This window comes from Eumetopias jubatus, unplaced genomic scaffold (assembly GCF_037043125.1).
Source record: "Eumetopias jubatus isolate StellerSeaLion01/CBP00866 unplaced genomic scaffold, mEumJub1_p1.0 scaffold_11, whole genome shotgun sequence".
Lineage (NCBI taxonomy): Eukaryota > Metazoa > Chordata > Mammalia > Carnivora > Otariidae > Eumetopias > Eumetopias jubatus.
Window position 1 is genome coordinate 46009702 of NW_028274817.1, and position 18439 is coordinate 46028140.

At 49.2% G+C, this 18439-nt stretch overlaps 1 protein-coding gene across 2 annotated transcripts in view; it reads right to left on the reverse strand.

Annotated features, from left to right (window-relative positions):
- Window positions 1–968: 968 nt before the first annotated feature.
- DRP2 (dystrophin related protein 2) overlaps window positions 969–18439 on the reverse strand; it is a 39994-nt gene continuing 22523 nt past the window's right edge. For both annotated transcript variants that reach the window (XM_028095799.2, XM_028095797.2), the window contains 15 exons: window positions 17010–17070; window positions 16631–16692; window positions 15314–15388; window positions 14480–14681; window positions 14172–14257; window positions 12410–12567; window positions 11920–12086; window positions 9630–9741; window positions 8090–8226; window positions 7693–7758; window positions 7374–7439; window positions 6382–6525; window positions 4603–4840; window positions 2656–2776; window positions 969–2334 (listed from right to left, as the gene is read on the reverse strand). In XM_028095799.2, coding sequence (XP_027951600.1) covers window positions 2210–2334; window positions 2656–2776; window positions 4603–4840; window positions 6382–6525; window positions 7374–7439; window positions 7693–7758; window positions 8090–8226; window positions 9630–9741; window positions 11920–12086; window positions 12410–12567; window positions 14172–14257; window positions 14480–14681; window positions 15314–15388; window positions 16631–16692; window positions 17010–17070 — 1820 coding nt within the window. In that variant the 3' untranslated portion in view covers window positions 969–2209. The remainder of the gene's footprint in view (window positions 2335–2655; window positions 2777–4602; window positions 4841–6381; window positions 6526–7373; window positions 7440–7692; window positions 7759–8089; window positions 8227–9629; window positions 9742–11919; window positions 12087–12409; window positions 12568–14171; window positions 14258–14479; window positions 14682–15313; window positions 15389–16630; window positions 16693–17009; window positions 17071–18439) is intronic.

Below are 18439 nucleotides of genomic sequence, written 5' to 3' on the forward strand. Positions count from 1 at the left end.
CACCCCCGCCATGGACAGATGCCCATGGTCTGTGTCTGATGCCTGGCTACTACCTGTTCACCATACATCCAGATACCCAGTCCTCCCATCCAGAGACCTCATGAGCACCGAAGCAGACATTGTGGTTAGGTCTGATACCCCGGACCTGTGGCCTAGTGCTCCCTGGCCATTTGAGAAGGAAGCAATCCTAAGCTTCTGGACCCAAGCTTCTGCCCTCCCTCCCCTGTGGCAGAGAAATCTAACTTCCCAGCAGTTCTACCCACAGACCCACTACTTGATTATAACAGAGCACCCCACCTATCTCACACCCTCCTGACCTTGGTGGCAGCCACTGCTTTCTTTAAGACCCTGAGGCAGACTTAGGAACTGGAAGGGGCTGGAGGGTGTTCTCTGTGTCTTAGCCTGGCAAAGGCCAACAAAAGCCCATCTGTTCCTTCTTGTCTGCATGGGATGAGTAGAGCTTGCCTTTGTTCTATTTTGGCACCTGAACCGTTATTTAGGGGAAGCCCAGGAAAATTTCATCCAAGGCCCAGGTCTCAAGGGAACAAGATTTGGAACGAGTGAAGAGAACAGAGTGACTCTTCCCGTTAGATCCCACTGTGGCCACAGGCTTCTCTTGCTTTGGTCTGGAGGACAGCTCACCCCAAACATGAATGGAGAGACATCCTAGGGGAGCGGCCAGGTTGCATCTCTCTGTCCAACCAGAGGCTGGGGCTAACAAAGAGCAAGGCAGAACATTAATACTTTAAGAGGTATTAGAATTTAATGTGTGAGTGAGGCCAGGGGAGTACTGCTGTACAGTACATCTGCAGGACAGATACGTATGTATATAAACTTAGGCAAATTAAATCAATTGCAGGGCTCTGGGTTATAAAGCTCCTTTTGCAGAAAGCTGCCTAAGTGGGCTCTGACTCCGTTCAAATTTCCCAAGCCCGCTCCCCCCCCGCCCCCCCCCCCCCCCCCCGCTATCTACTCTGAACGGTTTCTGGATAAAGGGATTATGGTCTAGGCAGCCTAGCAAGAATTAGTTTACTTTGAGGATCGGGTTCACCTTCCAGAGTTAGAAAGAACAGTTTTATGCAAAGGAAGGCCTTGCTGTTGTCTGGGTGGGAAGTGGCCAGCTTCCTGATTTGTGGCCAGTGGTTCCTGGGAAGGGACCACTATTTAGGGCTGCCACTTGCATCTGCCTTGTGATTAGCTGGGGACAATCAGCCGCCTCATCTGATTCCGCCTGAAAGAAACAAGGGTCACAGCCTGCAAGAGTGTTGGGCAGTCACACTCCTCCATGCTAGTGAGTGGCTTCCCCTTCCTCACCCAAGGAGAGCAAGACCCCCTTGCTGAGCAAGCAGCTGCCCCTGCCCCAGGGCTGTGAGGGCAGATCCGGAAGAGCTAAGGGTGGCTTCAGCTGGATTCCCAGAGCAATTTCTGGTGTCTCAGGAGGCTGAGGCCTTCAGGAAGGAGGAGGGGTGGGGGCGGTGAACTAAGGGGGGCGGTGAACTAAGCTCATAAGTATCTCTTTAATGTTTCCAAATGTATGGTGTAAATAAGAATCAGAATGAACTTGAGGAAGGGCGGCCAGGGCCTGAGGCAGAAGGAACTGAAGATATTCGAAGGGGAAACAACATCTAGGGAGCATCAGGATGGCTAGAGAGAGATGCCGTCAAACTAAAGTAATATGACACATGCTGCCCAGACATTTTCAGGGACACTTTTTTGGTGGGGGGTTGTGTCTTGGGTATACCCTTCTGCCTCCCTGAGTTGGGCCAGAGAGTAGGGCTAACCTCTGTGGGTTCATAATGCTGGAACCATGGGGTCATGCGGCTTCCTTATCTCCATAATGCCATGGAGAAGGGAAAGGGGCCAAGGGGCACTGCTTAGCTCTGCAAGGCAGCTTCTCTGCTCCCCATCTTAATGGCCTCCAAGCGCCATTTGCCCGCACCGCGACAGAAACATACGTAAGGGACTGGTCTCAAACTTGAGGATTAAAGGGCACGTTTCTAGAGTTGGGGGAATCATGCCTCTCCCTCCCCCAGCCCTGAAGCATCCACTTCACACATGGGCAGATCCCTGCTGCTGCCCTGAGCCCAGATAACTCTGGCTGAGGAATGTGGGCCCGGGAGGGACCAGAAAGGTTGGGTGAAGGCGTGAAGGAAGACTTGGACCAGAACTGGGAGAGGACTGTGGATTATAGGATGGGGATCTGGCTCCATCAGGAGGCCAACAGGGGGTTGGCAGTCCCATCAGAGCTTTGCACACTGGGGAAGGCGTGGCGGAGCTTCTCCATGATGTCCTCCAAGCACAGGCTGACATCGTGGCTCTTGGACCCCACATCATCTAAGTTGGAAAAGAGAGATTTGGGGAGAGAACTAGGGATTCCCTGCTGAGGCCAAGGGGCTGAAGCGGGAGGCTGCCCGCTGAAGGACAAAACCCCACAGCGTTTGTGTCTTCCCAGCACAATGCCTAGAACATAGGAGGTGCTCAATATACACGTGTAGAATAAGCAAACAAACGCTTGGTCAATAAACCAGTCTTCCCTGACGCTAAGCTCAAAGCCACGAGGGGAAACCCATGGTCCAGCCCTAGCAGGACCTAGGGCAGATCTGGGGCAGGATGAAGCCATGGAGGAAGGGGCTGGGAGGGGCCAGGGGAACTTACCTGCAGCTTCAGTATCTGGAGTGGTCTGTCCCTTCTCCTGGGGGTGACTGCCTTCTGACTGCTGTGGAGAGGAAGCTAGGGACGAGCCTGCAGAACCATTACCATCTGATTCGGTGGGTGGCTGGCAAGAGGTAAGGCATGACTTAAGTGGCTTTGTGTTTCTGACCTCACTTTAACAGACTCCTGAGCTTAGAAGGGGCTTTAGAGACCTCATGCCCATCCCTTTGCCCTGGGACTTTAAGAAGTTTTCGGTAGTGCCCCAAACAGTGGCTTCCCCTTTGAAGAAACTTCTTAGAATATTCAGTTACCAGTTACCTTCTTCCTTCAACAACATGTGTCAAAGGCTCCCAGTTGCACCTAAAGGTCTCTTGCTGTCCATCTCAGCTATAATTAAGCTATTTAGAACCCAGATCTCCCTGAAAATATAGAGTTGCACACCTGATCCTCAGTTCATGATATATGTTAAGACCTCCAGGAATTCATCTAGAGGCTATCCCTTAGAGGATCTGGGGAAGAGGCATGGGGTGGTATTACTTGGTACATATAGTGATTAAACAGTTGACCCTTGAAAAATGTGGGGGTTAGGGGCACTGACACCCCTGTGCAGTCAAAAATCCACATATAATTTTGACTCCCCCAAAACTTAACTGCTAATAGCCTACCGTTGACCAGAAGCCCTACTGATAACATAAACGCTAAATAAACATACAGTTTGTATGCATTATATACTACATTTTTACAATAAAGTCAGCAAGAGAAAAGAAAATGTTATTAAGAAAATCATAAGGGGGCGCCTGGGTGGCTCAGTCGGTTGAGTGTCTGACTCTTGGTTTTGGCTCAGGTCATGATCTCAAGGTTGTGAGATCAAGCCCCCCGAGCTGGGCCCTGCGCTTAAGAGCCTCTCTCTCTCCCTCTCCTTCTGCCCTTCTCCCTCACTTTCCCTCTAAAAAAAAAAAAAGAAAAGAAAAGAAAAAGAAAATCATAAGGAAGGGAAAATACATTTACAGTACTGTACGGTAAAAAATCCACATATAGGGGCACCTGGTTGGCTCAGTCAGTTAAGCATCTACCTTCGGCTCAGGTCATGATCCTGGGGTCCTGGGATCCAGCCCCACATCCCCACATTGGGCTCCCTGCTCAGCAGGGAGTCTGCTTCTCCCTCTGCCTCTGCCCCTCACCGGCCTCGTGCATGCTCACGTGACCTCTCTTTCTCAAATAAACAAAATCTTTAAAAAATCCGCATATAAGTGGACCCACAAGGTCCAAACCTGTGTTGCTCAAGGGTCAGCTGTAATAGGTAACGTTTACAGAGTATTCCCTACATTCCTGGCCTCGTGCTAAATTCTTTAAATACACTATCGCATCTTAGGTTCACAATTCCACGAAGTTGGGATGTTATTATCCCTGTTTTACAGATGAGGGAACTGGGGGTAAGTGAGGCCAAGTAACTTTCCTAACACCTGACAGTCACGAATTGGCACAGCCACATTTGAACCCAGGGCTGTCTGACTCCAGAGCTACACCATGCCATATACGCGACCTCTCAAGGAGGAAAGGGACAAACAGGAGCGAAGAGCTCCCTTCCCGGCAAACATCGTTCTCTCCCCCAGCATGTCCAAAACTGCTTCTTTCCAGCAAACATCACGGTAGCGAAATCAATGTTTTGGATGATTCTTTGAGCTTCGTCCTCTCGATACCAGATTCAAATGGGTTGTGGGGAAGTGAGCACTCAGACTTGGCCAAGAGCACACCGGTCCCTTCCCGCGCCCCCTTCCCTAATGGTCAGCCCAGTTCTCTTCAGAAAGTCATCTAACAACGGCCACCACCAATGAAAGCCAAGGAGCGCTTTCATTCCTGCCCTTTGCTGCACTCCCCGGCTCCCCACATCCAGGAGGTGGGGGGGGGGCGGTCAGCCGCTCTGGTCCTCCCCACTGGCTCCAGACTCACCTGCAAGAGCAGCTCCCTTAAGCGCTGCAGCTGAGACTCCAGTTGCTTGTTGTGGTCCTCAAGGATCTGCATGCGTGTCTCCAGGCGGCTCTTGTGCTGCCGAAGGATCCGGGCCTCGGCCAGGAGCTCCTCATTGCGGTGGTCCTGTGCTACCTCAGCAGAGCACTCAGCCAGGGTGGGGGCCTCGGCAGCCTCCTCATGCTGCCACTTCAAGCGCTTCAGCTCTCCCTGGAGAATTCTGCCAAGGAGACAGGAGCCAAGACCTATGGCCCTAACAAAGTACTGACTGTGTCCGGGTCCCAGATGTCCCCTCCTACCTAGTGGTGAGCGGTCCCTTTGCTCTCCCAGCCCCACCCCCACCCCAGCCATGTTTGGGCTCGAATGGCCATATCCATTCTTCTCCAGCACACATGTCATTTACTCTGCCATCCTCGGGCCTCAGAGCAGAGAGAGCTGACATTTCATCTAACAAAGGTCTCAGGGCTTTGATGTGCTGCTTCAGGGATTAATTCTGACCTTAAAATCAGGCAGAAACATAGTCTGCAAATAAATGAGGCATTAGGGCCACAGACTAACCTACTCCATTTTTAGATTTTTAGATTCCAGCGGAAGACAAACAAAATATCACCCATCTTGCCTCTTCTCTCCACTTACCCTCCTCTTTGGCCCCCTTTGAACACCCCTGTTGAGTCATCAAGAAACAGAATCACTGTCTCACCAATGCTTCCCCGGGCCTGCCCACTGCTGATCTAACGCAGTGCTTCTCAAACTATCCATAGCAGAAAACCAGGGGAGGTGGGGGTTCAATCACTGTGGACCAATAAGTGGTCCAAATGCCTATGGCTAACACACAGCTCCCAACACACGTGACTTGCCACACAAGTTCAACAGCACGCAAATGGGTCTATGGCTGATTCCGTGAAAAGTCCACTAATTATGTGCCTGGAACACGTGGCCATGTCGAATTGCTCTAAAGGTTTCTAGAAGCTGACTTTCTATGTCTGTATTTATCTTGTCTTGAACCAGTTAGCGAACACTTGGCAGACCGGCCCTGTTCTAAGGACTTGCCACTCCAAGTAGTCTGGGGGCCAGCACCATGGGCATCCCTGGGGAGCTGGTTAAAAATGCAGAACTCAGCCCCTCCCCCAGACCTGTGCATCAAAATCTGCATTTTACCCAGCTCCCCGGGTGACTTGTATGCACACTAAGGTTCGAGAAGCACTGGTCTGAGGAATCCTTTGGGTTTTATTGAGTGCCCACCAAAGTGGCTTGGACCCTTTGACACAGGCCCCTACTGAAACCCGTACTTTATGGAGATTAATGTCATCCTCGTAATCTTCACCTTCTCTTGTTTTATTACTTTCAGTGAGTGTTAAGTTCCTCTTTCCATTTCCAACTCTGAAAGTTCCTCAAGGGCAGAGACATGCATTCTCTCTTCTGTATTCTCTGTGTTTGCGCTCTCTCTGCTTGTATCTACTGGGTACTTGAAAATATTTGGGTTGGGTTAAGAGGATTCAAATTATGATTAGAATTGCTAGCATTTATTGAACGCTTACGATAAGCCAGGTACTGGCTAACGCATCTATATGCCTGATTTCATTTGAAATTCACAAGTGACCCTAGGAGGTAGATACTATTATCATCATTCTTATTTTATAGATGAGGAAATGGGGGATCACTGAGTAGAAGTCACATAGCTAGGATGTGGAAGTGTCAAGACTCGAAATTAAACTGTTTGACTCTCCCACCCGCACAGATCTGTGCCATCACCGCACCCACCGGTTCTCATCCTCTAAGTGGGCCAGGATCTTCTCTAGCTCCCCCTTGCTTTCTGTAGCCATGCTGCATGGGGCCTGCTGTCCAAAGGCTGGCTCCCGGTCTGTAATGGGGCTGGAGTGCCGCAGCAGGTACTGGTCCTCATCTCTGCGTGGGTGTGGGAAGAGAAGAGGAGGTGGCCAGGCAGTGAACCAAGAAACATTTCAGGGCAGGAGTTCCCAGCTCCCAGCTCAGGCCCCAAGAGACATAGGCTGGAAGATTCACTTCTACATCACATAGAGAGGGAAAGGCTATATATTTAGGTTTAAGAGGGGTGAAGGTGTTTAAAGGTGGCAGAGGTCGTGGTTGAGGGTATAGGAGGGAGTGTTTTCAGGATGCTGGGGCTTCTGGGTTCTACCTAAAGCCCCCTGGGAAACAATGAGCAAATCACTTCCCAGTGTGTGCTATTCACTGACCTTGTCCTCTTTTGCTTCCTCACACCTCCCAGGGGGCTCACTGCTTGTCTAAGTTCCATCGGGGCCAGCCTGATCCATTGGCCAGTAGCTCCTAAGCCCCCTGAGCCTGTCAGGGACCTCCCTAGGGATAAGGGGCCCCTTCTCTGAGCTATAGCACCAGGGAATCCCTCTGGTCACACTTCAGTCAAGTCCCTGGTGTCTCCCCAGGGTGTGGCACTGGACAGGGCTTTAGCACCTTGAGCAGAGATAATGGCTCATTTCTGCAACTTTAGATGAGGGCGTATTCTCCTTCCTTAAGAGTTAGGCATGGAAGGACAGGATCTTGCAAGAGGAAGTGACCTGGGCAGATGGCAGCTCAGTCAGTCGATAGAGGGCTTCTATTACTAAACACTGTGCCCAGAAAGCAGCCTTCCTTCCTTGGGGCCTCTAGAACCCTAACCACCACACGTCCCTCTCCCAGAGGATATATCCTTCCCAAATGGTGGCAGAGGGATCCTAAGGAGAACTCTTCCTGGAAAATACGCAGCTGTGAAAACTTACATGCTGTCATCTGGGGACAGGCTGTCATTAAAGAAGGAACAATTCTGACTTTCCATCTCAGCAAGCCTGAGAAGAAAAAGCAGGAACAGAAGGGAAAGCAGGATGTGGGGGCTTGCTTTCATCTCGAGGACTCTAATCCCACAATAGGATCATTAGCTTTGGGGGCTGCCCCAACCACCCTGGAATGTTGGGCCTCGCTGGCTGCCACATACCCCACTGTGCACACCCCCCTGGTCTAGACTCCATTCTCTTTGCCCTGACTGAAGACCCCCTCCCCTTTAGACTCTTTGAAATCTCCCTCCCCCGAACCTGGTGGTACCTGCTGGCAAAATGCTCAATGCGGGAGTGTGTGTCAGCGTGTGGCAACATCGGGGAAGAAGCCAGCCTAGAAGAAAGCAGCGGACTCAGAGGACCAAGGAATGAGCAGCTGAGCAGTCCGTTTCCTTATCACCACCCTCTCCACCCGCCCCGCGCTCCGCCCCCGCCACTAAACTAGGCAGATGGGCAAGAGTTGATGGGAACAGGATGCAGGGACTAGATTCTAATCTATTTCTCGGGCCAGCTCCCTAGTCAGGCCCAAGCTGACCCTCCCTGTTGTTAGTCGGGTTTGCCTCCGAACACTCCTCCAGCCCATGTGGGACTCTGCCCCTACACAGTGCATCCCATCCACAGCTCGACAAGGCCCACAGCCCCTCCGCTCAGCCCCTGGTACTCACGTCTCACTGTAGTCCGCCTCCAGCACCGACTGCACAGGCAGATAACCTCGCTGAGGGTGTTTGCTGAAATAATGCTTTGAGCGGAATTTGTTCTTTAAGGTTGTGGCAAAGTCCCTCATGTTCTCACTGGATGTGGTCTAGGGGGAGACAGGGCAGAGGGACTCATCTTAATGGCTTCGGGAGGCTGGGGAGGTGGGGATGCTCTCCTAGAGCAGGCAACATGACCAGTCATCTACTCTTGTTCATGCCTACCACGCTCCACTCCCAGAAAAAGGTCAAGAAGGATATACTGCCAAACTGTGAACACTGGTTGCCTCTGGGAAGTTGGACTGGAGAGGTGGGGGCAAGGCTGAGGAGAGAGGGGGACTTTCATTTTTGACTTTATACATCTGTACAGAATTTGAATCTTTTACAGTAAGCATATATTTGTTAATTTCTAAGGATCTTTATATAAATTCTAAGGGTGCAGAAGATGAGCAAGAGGTAGAGGATTATCAGCCTACCATCTCAAGCCAGTTTTCTCTGTATGTTTATTTTGAAATGAAAATACAAGAAAAATAAAGGCAAGTCCCCTGCTCCCACTGGGTGACACATCCAGTGAGAACATGAGGGACTTTTTTTTTTTTTTTTTACCTCCAAGAGACTGAGTAATTGATTTGAGCACAAACTTGACTAGCAGGGATGGAAGAAATGACAAAGTAGCGGGTGAAGACCAGGTTGCAGGAATGCTCAAAGCTATAGCCAGGAATCCCCCAAACTGGTGAAACTCCACCCTTCATAGCTACCTGAGCCCAGGTTGGTCAACATTCCTGAACTCCACTCAGAGAATTTCTCCTCTGCTGTGTTCAGGACCCAAAACTCCAAGCTTAGCTCCCTGAGCGGACTCTGCTCCCTAAGCGGACTCTTCTCCCCAAGCTCTTTTATCCCGTTCTGCCCCACAGATACTCCCAAGTCCCAAACATATTGCCAGCTCCCCACGCTGTTCTCTCCCACCCCACCTCCCTACCTTTCAACGCGGTTCCCCATAATCCATCTCTCCAAATCGCCATCTCTTCTCCAATGAAAACCAAGTTAATTTGGGGACCCGGGTAAAGAGCATACTCTTTTTTTTTTTTTTTAACCTCCAAGAGACTGAGTAATTGATTTGAGCACAAACTTTGGAATTGACTAGCAGGGATGGAAGAAATGACAAAGTAGCGGGTGAAGACCAGGTTGATGGGAGCAATGCAGGAAGCTAGGCAGGAAAAATTAAAGTGAGCAATGGAAGGAAGGCCAGTTGCCTGGAACTGTCTTGCTCTCTCTATTTTTTTTTTTCCTGAGACTTTACTCTGCAGGAAAATAGTAAATGCCTTTTAAATGGCCACGAGTGTCCTGGGCTGCTATAGCCAGGAATCCCACAAACTGGTGAATCACCAGGACTGCTGGGAGAATGCTCCCCAAAGGAGAACGGAATATAGCTAGTCCATGCTTGGTCAAGGAGATCAAGGGCCTAGAAGCTGATTGCTGCCTCCCCGTCCTGCTCCGCCCAGAGGCTCCGTACCGGGGTGTAATACTCCATGATGGGGTAGTGAAGCTTGTTGCCTTTGCTGGCCCTGCCTGTCAGGAAGCAGGTCTGGCAGATGTCCACGTTAAATTGTTTCAGACTCCGGTACCTTGGGGAGATGAGAGGTGGTAGGACAGAGAATCCAGCGGACCGTAGTGACCTCCCCATTTCCCTAACTTCCAGATATACACACACACATTAGAAGGGGGCGAGGCATGGAGTCATAATGGGCTCAACCTCCCACACATAACAGTGGCTGCGTCCTCACTAGATGACTAGCCTTATTCTTTTTTTTTCTTTTTTTTACATTTTTTAAAAGATTTTATTTGTTTATTTGACAGAGAGAGAGAGAGCACAAGCAGGGGGAGAGGCAGAGGGAGAGGGAGAAGGAGTCTCCCCGCTGAGCAAGGAGCCCGTGTGGGGCCCGATCCCAGGACCCTGGGAGCATGATCCGAGCCAAAGGCAGACGCTTAACCGACTGAGCCACCCAGGTGCCCGGCAAATAGCTTTCTAAACGAAGATGTCTCTGAAGGGTCCCATCTCAGAGGTACCACCACCTACGTTGGAGAAGTTACACTTCCAATACGAAGGCTCTTATTCTACCAGCCTTGGGCAAATTGGCTAGGTCATTCCCAAAACTTGTTTATAATAATAACTTGGAGCGCCTGGGTGGCTCAGTCAGTTAAGCATCCGACTCTTGATTTTGGCTCAGGTCAGGATCTCGGGGTTGTGAGATTAGCCCTGAGTCAGGCTCTGCTCTGGGATCCACTCAGGAGTCAGCCTGCTTAAGGATTCTCTCTCCCCCTCTCCCTCTGCCCCGCCCCCACCACCACTCATGTTCTCTCTCTCTCTCTCTAAAAAAAATAAATAAATAAAAAGTATGATAATAATTCTAATATTACTGAATATTGACTAACCCTTCAGATCCAGGTCCAAAGCCTGGCTGAACTGCCCAGACCTAGTAGTACAGAAAGGTGAAATGCCTAGACTTAGGGAAGTCAGAGGAGCCAACATCTAGTCCTGGATCTACACTCACCAACTGTGTGAACTTGGGCAAGTCACATGCCACCTGCATGCCTCATTTGCTTATAAAAAGCAGGGCCGTTGTAAAGAGAGTGCCTTCATGCTTTCAAAAGTTGAAAACTTGAGCATTTTATGATGAAAGCCAAATTCAGGGTAGTGGGAGGAGGAGAGGGATGTAACCAGGGAAACTTTAAATGTATTGCGATCATGCTTTCTTTCTTCACCTTGGTGGTGGGTGCACCCCTTTGCGGGCTAGAGCTGGCTCAAACCAGCTCATGAGAGCCAGTTGTTAAAATTTCAGGGATTTTTTCCAAGCCAGTTGTTAAATACAGCCATTATAAAAAATATATATAAACTCACAATTAAGTAAATGATACTAAAAACAAAGTAACAAATACTCAGAACTCATCACCTCCTGATTATTTTTCTATTATCTATGCTCTTGAGGTTCAGTCTATCGTATCTGCAGTGTGGAAATGCTGTCAATTGTATACAACCAGGGATGATGCCTGGGTGGCTCAGTCGGTTAAACGTCTGCCTTCAGCTCAGGTCATGATCTCAGGGTCCTGGGATCGAGTCCCACATTGGGCTCCTTGCTCAGCAGGGAGTCTGCTTCTCCCTCTGCCTGCTTCTCCCTCTGCCTGCTTCTCCCCCTGCTTGTGCTCACTCCCTCTCTCTCTCTGACAAATAAATAAAATCTTTAAAAAATAGTATCCAACCAATGCATCTCTTCTCAACCTCTTGTGGGTAGCTGGACATCAGCCACAGTGGGAGTATTTACATCATGGAAATTAGCAAATACTACAAATCAGGTTTGGGTTTCTGTTTATTTCTCTTGCTTTCTGGGGAGTCCCTTGTGAACCACTTGCCAGCATACCATTTGGTACAAAAGTGTTCTTATATGTCAGGATGCTGGGGCTTCTGGGTTCTACTTAACGTTCCCTGGGACACAATGAACAAACTACTTCCCTCTCTATGCTGTTTCCCCACCCCCACCCCACCCCCTTTTCACTTTTCTATACATTCTTGGTAGGTCTGGACTACTTTGTAATATAGAGGAAAACAAAAGAAAGTATTTCACCATTGCTGATTTTTTTAAAACGACAAACATTCTGCAGTGGAAAGGATTAAAACAATATAGAACAGTGTGCCGTAGATGAGCTGTAATTATATAATTACGGAGTATGTTGTTTTCTAATATGTGATTCTATATGTAATGTGGCCTCTTTATTATTATCAGTCCAGCAGGTGTTGCCTTCCCTACCTGAAGCCCTTGATGGGGCACTGCCTACAGATAGAGCACTTGGTCTGATGCTTCACTTGCTCAGCAATGGTGACCCGATGCAGAACAGCTAGCCACACCATGGACTGGGGCTCCAAGTTGACCCACTCTAGGAACTGTGAAGCTTCAATGACTGGCTTCCCAGTGCTCTAGGGAAACAAGAAACCCAATGACAATGACTGAGGCCCTTGTCCCCAGATTGGCAGCCCGCAGAGGGGCAGGAGAACCAGCAAGACCTGGGCTGGCCTATGGCCTTTTCTACAGAGGTGTCCACCTTCTGCTAGTTGAGCTGGCATCGCTCCCCGCCCCCACAGGACTCTGACCTTAAAAGCCCAGAGAACCTTCTGCTTTGTTATTCCATCTGAGCAAACTCCCTTACATCTGAGTAGTTCAGATCGGAAACCTCGCTCTTAGTTTTCCCTCCCTTCCTCCCACCCTCCCTCTCATCATCCCTCCCCAGTTTCATACTCACAAAACGGAAGCAACTACGGACACTGGGCTCCACATTGCTGCCCCCAAAGGCTGCCACTTCCCCCAGCTGCCGAGGCACCTGAATGGCCTCATGAAGCAGGACGCCGAGGTGGCGCTGGTCACACTGGCTGCCTGAGTTGGCTACTTGGCTGAAGAGGTCTGCGGGCCACACCATAAGTCATGGCCCACCCCGAAACAGGAATGGCCAGAGAATGGTGTAAGGAGAAGGAGCAGAAAAGGAAGACAGGGAAAGAGCACATCGACTTAGCTAATGACTTTTGAAACTGGAATACTTAAAGGTCCATCCCTGACCTTCTAGAAGCCCATGAGTTCTAAAAAGAGCATTCTCTGAGTTCAGAGAAAAAAAGTCACAAAGAGGGGGGGGGTACATCAGAAACAGAGGGAGAGAAAGAGATGTAGACAGAGAGCCGGCTGCATGTGAGACCAATGCCAGACACAGATATGACACTGCCGGGAAAACAGACTCAAGAAGCAAGATGAAGGGGCGTGGGGTTTAGGGGTGCCTGAACATGAGTCCCCTCCTACTCATGTAGCTCACGAAGCCTGACATTGCAGTAAGCTCTCAACTCTCCACTCAAATGGAAAGAAACACCAGCACGGATAATCGGCAGAGAGGAGATGATCATCTAAGAATTACCTCTAAGTGATTGTGGAATAGACTATGGTACTTATATTTGAATCGGGGCTCTATCTGCCCTGTGCGAACTACCCCCATCCTACCCCAACCTTAGAAAAGCTCCTTCAAAGGTCCTTGTCTGTCTCATACATTGCCTATGTCTTAGAAAATACTCAGAAGTAGAAGGCAGATGGCCCGAGTTTTAGTTCTGGGTCCATTACTGACTAGCTTGGAGGACCTTGGGTAAGTGAGGAACCTCTCTCTGCTGCAGTTCCCTTACTTGTAAACTGAGGAGAAATAATCACTGTCCAGTCCTTCTCAAAGTGATGTTGGGAGAAATCAATAATATCATTGCTATGAACTTGCTTTGCTCTGTCTCCTTCCCTGCAAAGCTTTCCCAGACCCCTGTCATCCCTCTTCTGTGATCTGATATAGCACATACACTTTGCCATTCAGATTATTCTAATTAGCACTTTCAAAAATGCCTTCTGTGGACTTCTGTCACCACCACTGGACTGTCAACAACTTGAGCAGGGACCATGTCTACTTGCACCTTGTACTCACCGCACTTAGCACAGAAAAGCACAAAATGCTGTAGAGAAGATGGAAGATGGAGGGAAAAGTAAAGGTACTAGAAACCAGAGAGGTTAAAAACTACAGACGTACCTACTATTCACCTCCCAATAATAATCCCAATAGGGATTAGTGTGCGCCCCCCGCCCGCCCCGTGCAATCACATGGGAAGTCTCCAGTAGAATGTGTGACATGGCTTGAGCCCCAGACTGGGAGACGGCTAAGTCCGATAGGCCACAGGGGAAGGGCATTAGGAAGTCGGACCCTTGGATACCCCAGGATGCCAACTCAGAACTTGGTCAATTAATTACATTAGATCAGAAGAAGCCAACCCCCGTGGAGTGACACTGGAAATAGTAACAGGCCTTAGACCCATCTTAGCCTTCGGCTGTTGTGCGTTCTTTGCATAGCCTGGACCACCATTATAATGTAGCCCGAGTTGTGCTCTGCTCAGTAGTCATAAGACCTACCTTCTGCTTATTTCCACCTTTCCTCCTCCCACTACACCTCTCCCTCCACCCAACTCCACTCCAGACTTTGGATCTGTACTCACACTGCAATTTTTCCTTCACTTCCGTGCCACACAGGCATGCAATGCCGGTCTTAAAGGACAATGCCCGCATCTTCCCACTGCGACCACTAGGTTTAAGAGAAGAGACTGAGAACATGACTATACGGAATGAGTTAACATCTTGGCATTAATTCCCCTCACAGAGTTGATCCCAGCAGGGCTCTGTGCCAACCATGCCCCAAGCTAAGCTAAGTCTGAGTCCACTGTGGGAGCAAGCCCTTCTCACCATGCCCACTTCCGATGTCCCATTGGATTTCATCCTGGAGGCTTCCAGGGGTACAAGCCCTTACCTATCAAAAACATTGAGGAGCCAGTTGAGGCTCATGTCCACACAGAGTGGCACGTTGACCAGGATGCCTCTTTCCTCCTCCAGCCGTTCATATAAGGCCGTCAGGCAGTGAATGACCTCTACCACGTCCATCACATGCTCACTGGCCTGCAGATCATGCTCATTGAAGATCTCCAGGGCTGTGGTTAAAGTTACCATGTCCACTGGGAAGGAAAAGAGACAGGGGGAAAGGATAGCCAAAAGTAGAACTCCAAGACTAGTCAAGGAGTTAACCCGCCAGCATCACCAAATTTGACTCCATCTCCAGACCCACCATTTGTAAGTAGGATACAAGATTGCCCTTCACCAAGACCCTTATCCCAAAGAGGGGGATGGCAGCGAAAGGCCCCCTAAATTAACCCAAATTGTGTATATACCTCTACGTTCTTTGATATCAGTTTCAAGAAGATGGTAGGAGGTGAGTAAATTCACCTCCTTTGTTGTATGAACTCCTAAGGGGTCAAGTCCCATTTCCAGGTGCCTTCCATTGCCCCCAAACCCCAGACTTGTTTCCAAAATAACCATAATCCTCCTCTTCCTTGTCCCTTCCCTGCCCAACATGGAGAGTCAAGCAACTGTTTTGTGGCTAGAAGTATCCCAGCCCAAGGTTTGGAGCCATCAGGGGCACCTGGAAAGAGCAGGTACCCACAGCCAGCATTTCCCAGCATTTGGAGAATTCCCACCAAGCCAATCAACACCCTTGGCCTGAGGTGGGATAAAAATGGAGAACAGCCAACAGATGAGGAAGAGTAGGAGTAGGGGTGAAAGCCATGGAGAGACGTGAGGGGGAACTTACAACGCAGTGCCTTCTGGACTCTGCGTAGCTTCATTGCAGTGCGGTAAGCTGAGAACTTAATGTTGTTCAGATCGGCTGCAAAGAATGGAAAGAGCCACACTCAGATAGGGGAAATGCACATTAAAACCACCACAAGATACTGTATCACACCCACCAGCTTGGCAAGAGATAAAAGTCTGACAATAGCAGGTGTCAGAAAAGACGTGGATAAATGAGGAGGGCTGGTGGAAGCATGAACTGATACAATCACCTCAGAAAACAACTTGGCATTACCTCGTAAAATTGAACAGTCACATATCCTGCAACCGACTGGCTGTGTATTCCTAGAGCAGTGATTTTCAAACATTTATTGACTAAGATGCATGGTAAGAAATTCATTTGGCATCACAGTCCAATATGGACACCCATGTGTGCATGTATAAATAACTGAATGAAACATTTCAGGAAACAGTGCCTTGCTAGATTTGGTAAAGTAAAAACATAACAAATTCCGAGCAAATAGGACTCTTGCTAAGGATCTGTTGCACTTTCAAATTTCCTAGTCTATTCACGATGCACTGAAATGATGTTAGACCTGTAGACTGAAAGACATGCACAGAACGTGTCTTTCAAGAGCTCTTTAGCAGCACTGTCCTTTATGAGTTCCAAATGATAAACAACCCAAAAGTCCATCAACAGTAGACTGGATGAAGAAACTGTGGTATATATAATGGAACACTCTATGGCAGGGAGAATGAATGAACAATATTCACACGCATCAACATGGACAATATTTGCAACCTAATGGTGACTCTCTCTTAGTAGCCAACACTAAGGCGCATGAAAGTCACACTCATAGCCTGGACAGTGTCCTTCAAAGCAGAGCTGGTTCACATCTCTAAGCTTAAGTCCCTAATGTGATGGTAAAATGGTCCAGGAGGAATGTGGAGCCTCCAGTTGGGGGAGGGGGCGCTGCAGAGGGGAAAGGAAGGAAGGCTGCTGAAGAAATGAGAAGGCACTCACTTCTGCCCCCACCTGCTTGTTGAATGGAATTCCCTTCTGTTTTTGTTTTTTTTTTAAGATTTTTTATTTATTTTTTGACAGAGAGAGACACAGCAAGAGAGGGAACACAAGCAGGGGGAGTGGGAGAGGGAGAAGCAGGCTTTCCACTGAGCTGAGAGCCCGACGCGGGGCTCGATCCCAGGACCCTGGGATCATGACCTGAGCCGAAGGCAGACGCCCAATGACTGAGCCACCCAGGTGCCCCTCCCTTCTGTTCTTATAGGAAAAAGGCAGCTGTATAGATCTCCACCCTATACAGGAATCCCGAATTCTTACCCAGGGTTTGGTATAACTCCGTCATCTTGGGATGGTCCCAGCAAGTGGTCTGAGCCTGGTGACTACAAACAGAAGCATCAATGATACCAGGGTCCATGCCACCCCCCATGCCCCCACACACATGTGTGCATCACTCAGTGATAGGTTGGATGCAAGGAGCTTCAGGATCCCAGGGTGAACCATGAAGATCCCAAAGCACAAGTGTTCACCTTTACCCAGGTAAAATCTTGAGCTCTTGAGATGAGTAGGAGGAAAAACTTGACTGGATGGAGGAATCCCAACAGATAAGGAGGGACGGGGAGAAAAAAAAAAAAGACCGGCAAAGGGGGGGTGGGGTGGGCAGGTGAATGACCCACTTCTAATTCAGATGGTCACTCACTTGATGTAGTAGGGAACTTTATTGGGTGAAATTGCTCTTTCCCAGGGAACCTGCACAGAGGCTGGTAAAAGAGAAAAGAAAGAGAAAGAAGTTGGCCACTCATGCTCTTCAGATCCCTGGGGACTCCCCTGCTCTATCCTCCTGAGCAGGCAGTCAAGCCCAAAAGGGGATTCCTGACTCGCTCTGCCAGCTCTTAACAGCCCTTGAAGGTGGGACAAAAAATGATGAATGCACTTCTCTCCCTGAGGTTAGGGCAAGGGAAGAAGAAATTGTCACTGATACCCTCTTGTTTCAGCCACCCTGACGAGCTCTTCCCTGAGCAGTCTGCCATTTCTACCCATTCAGCTGTTGTGGATACAAAGGGGACCCTCAAACCCCTTCCCCAACAAGGTCAAGCTTCTCGGTCCTGTGGGGCAATGGGGAATGGTATTGCCCATTTCTCTCTGGTGAGGAATTCTGGAAAAGGATGCCCTTCTCTGCTCCATGTCTCTATCTTCCAGATGTTTGAGGAGAGGCTTCGTGACTTGGCCAACCTCTTCACTGCAGTTTCCCTGGGTATAAGAGCCCACGGGAGGTACAGCTGCATGCCAGTGATCATAAGAGCGAGAGTTCTACCCGCCATCAATGTTTATTGAGTTCCTACTATGAGCCAGAGACTCTGCTAAGTGCTTTGTGTACATAGTTGATTTTCATATCCGGACGTTCTCACCATCTCCACTACCGCCACCCCGACTTGGATCACCATAATCCCTCACCTGGATGATTACAATATGCTCCCTAACAGGTCTTCCTGCTCCCGCTCTTGCCCCCCAACACTCTGACTCTGTCAGATCATGTCATCTTTCTGCCCAAACCCCTAGAACCTGCTGTTCCCTCTGCCTGGTGTGCTTTGGCCTCAGCTATCCACGGGGCTCATGGCCTCATCTCCTTGAGGGTGCTACTCAATTGCCCTGCTCTCAGTGAGGTCTTTCCTGATAATCCTATTAAAAATTGCAATGCCTCCCTCATCGAGTCCAGCACTGCCTTTTCATGCTTTCCCCTGCTTTCCCTTCTACCACAGCACTGGTCACCAGTTTACCTTACATATATTGTACTTATTTGTTTACGTTCTGGCTTCCCCTACTAGTGGATAAGCTCTGCAAGGCTAAAGACTTTTGTCTGTTTCATTCATTGAGGCGGCTCCAGTGCCTGAAACACTACGTGGGCCCACATCAGGTCCTCAATCAACGTTGAAAAAATGAAGATATTTGACTCCCATAACCCTATGAGTTAGGTAATATTTTCTCCTCTTTTTACATATGGGGAAGATTGATGGCCAGAAAGGTTAAGCTATTTTTTTCAAGCTTGCCCAGCTATGAAGTCAAGGAGCAGTGACTCAGACCCTGGCCTCTCTGACGTGAGAGCCTGTCCTTTCAACCTCTAAACTACGC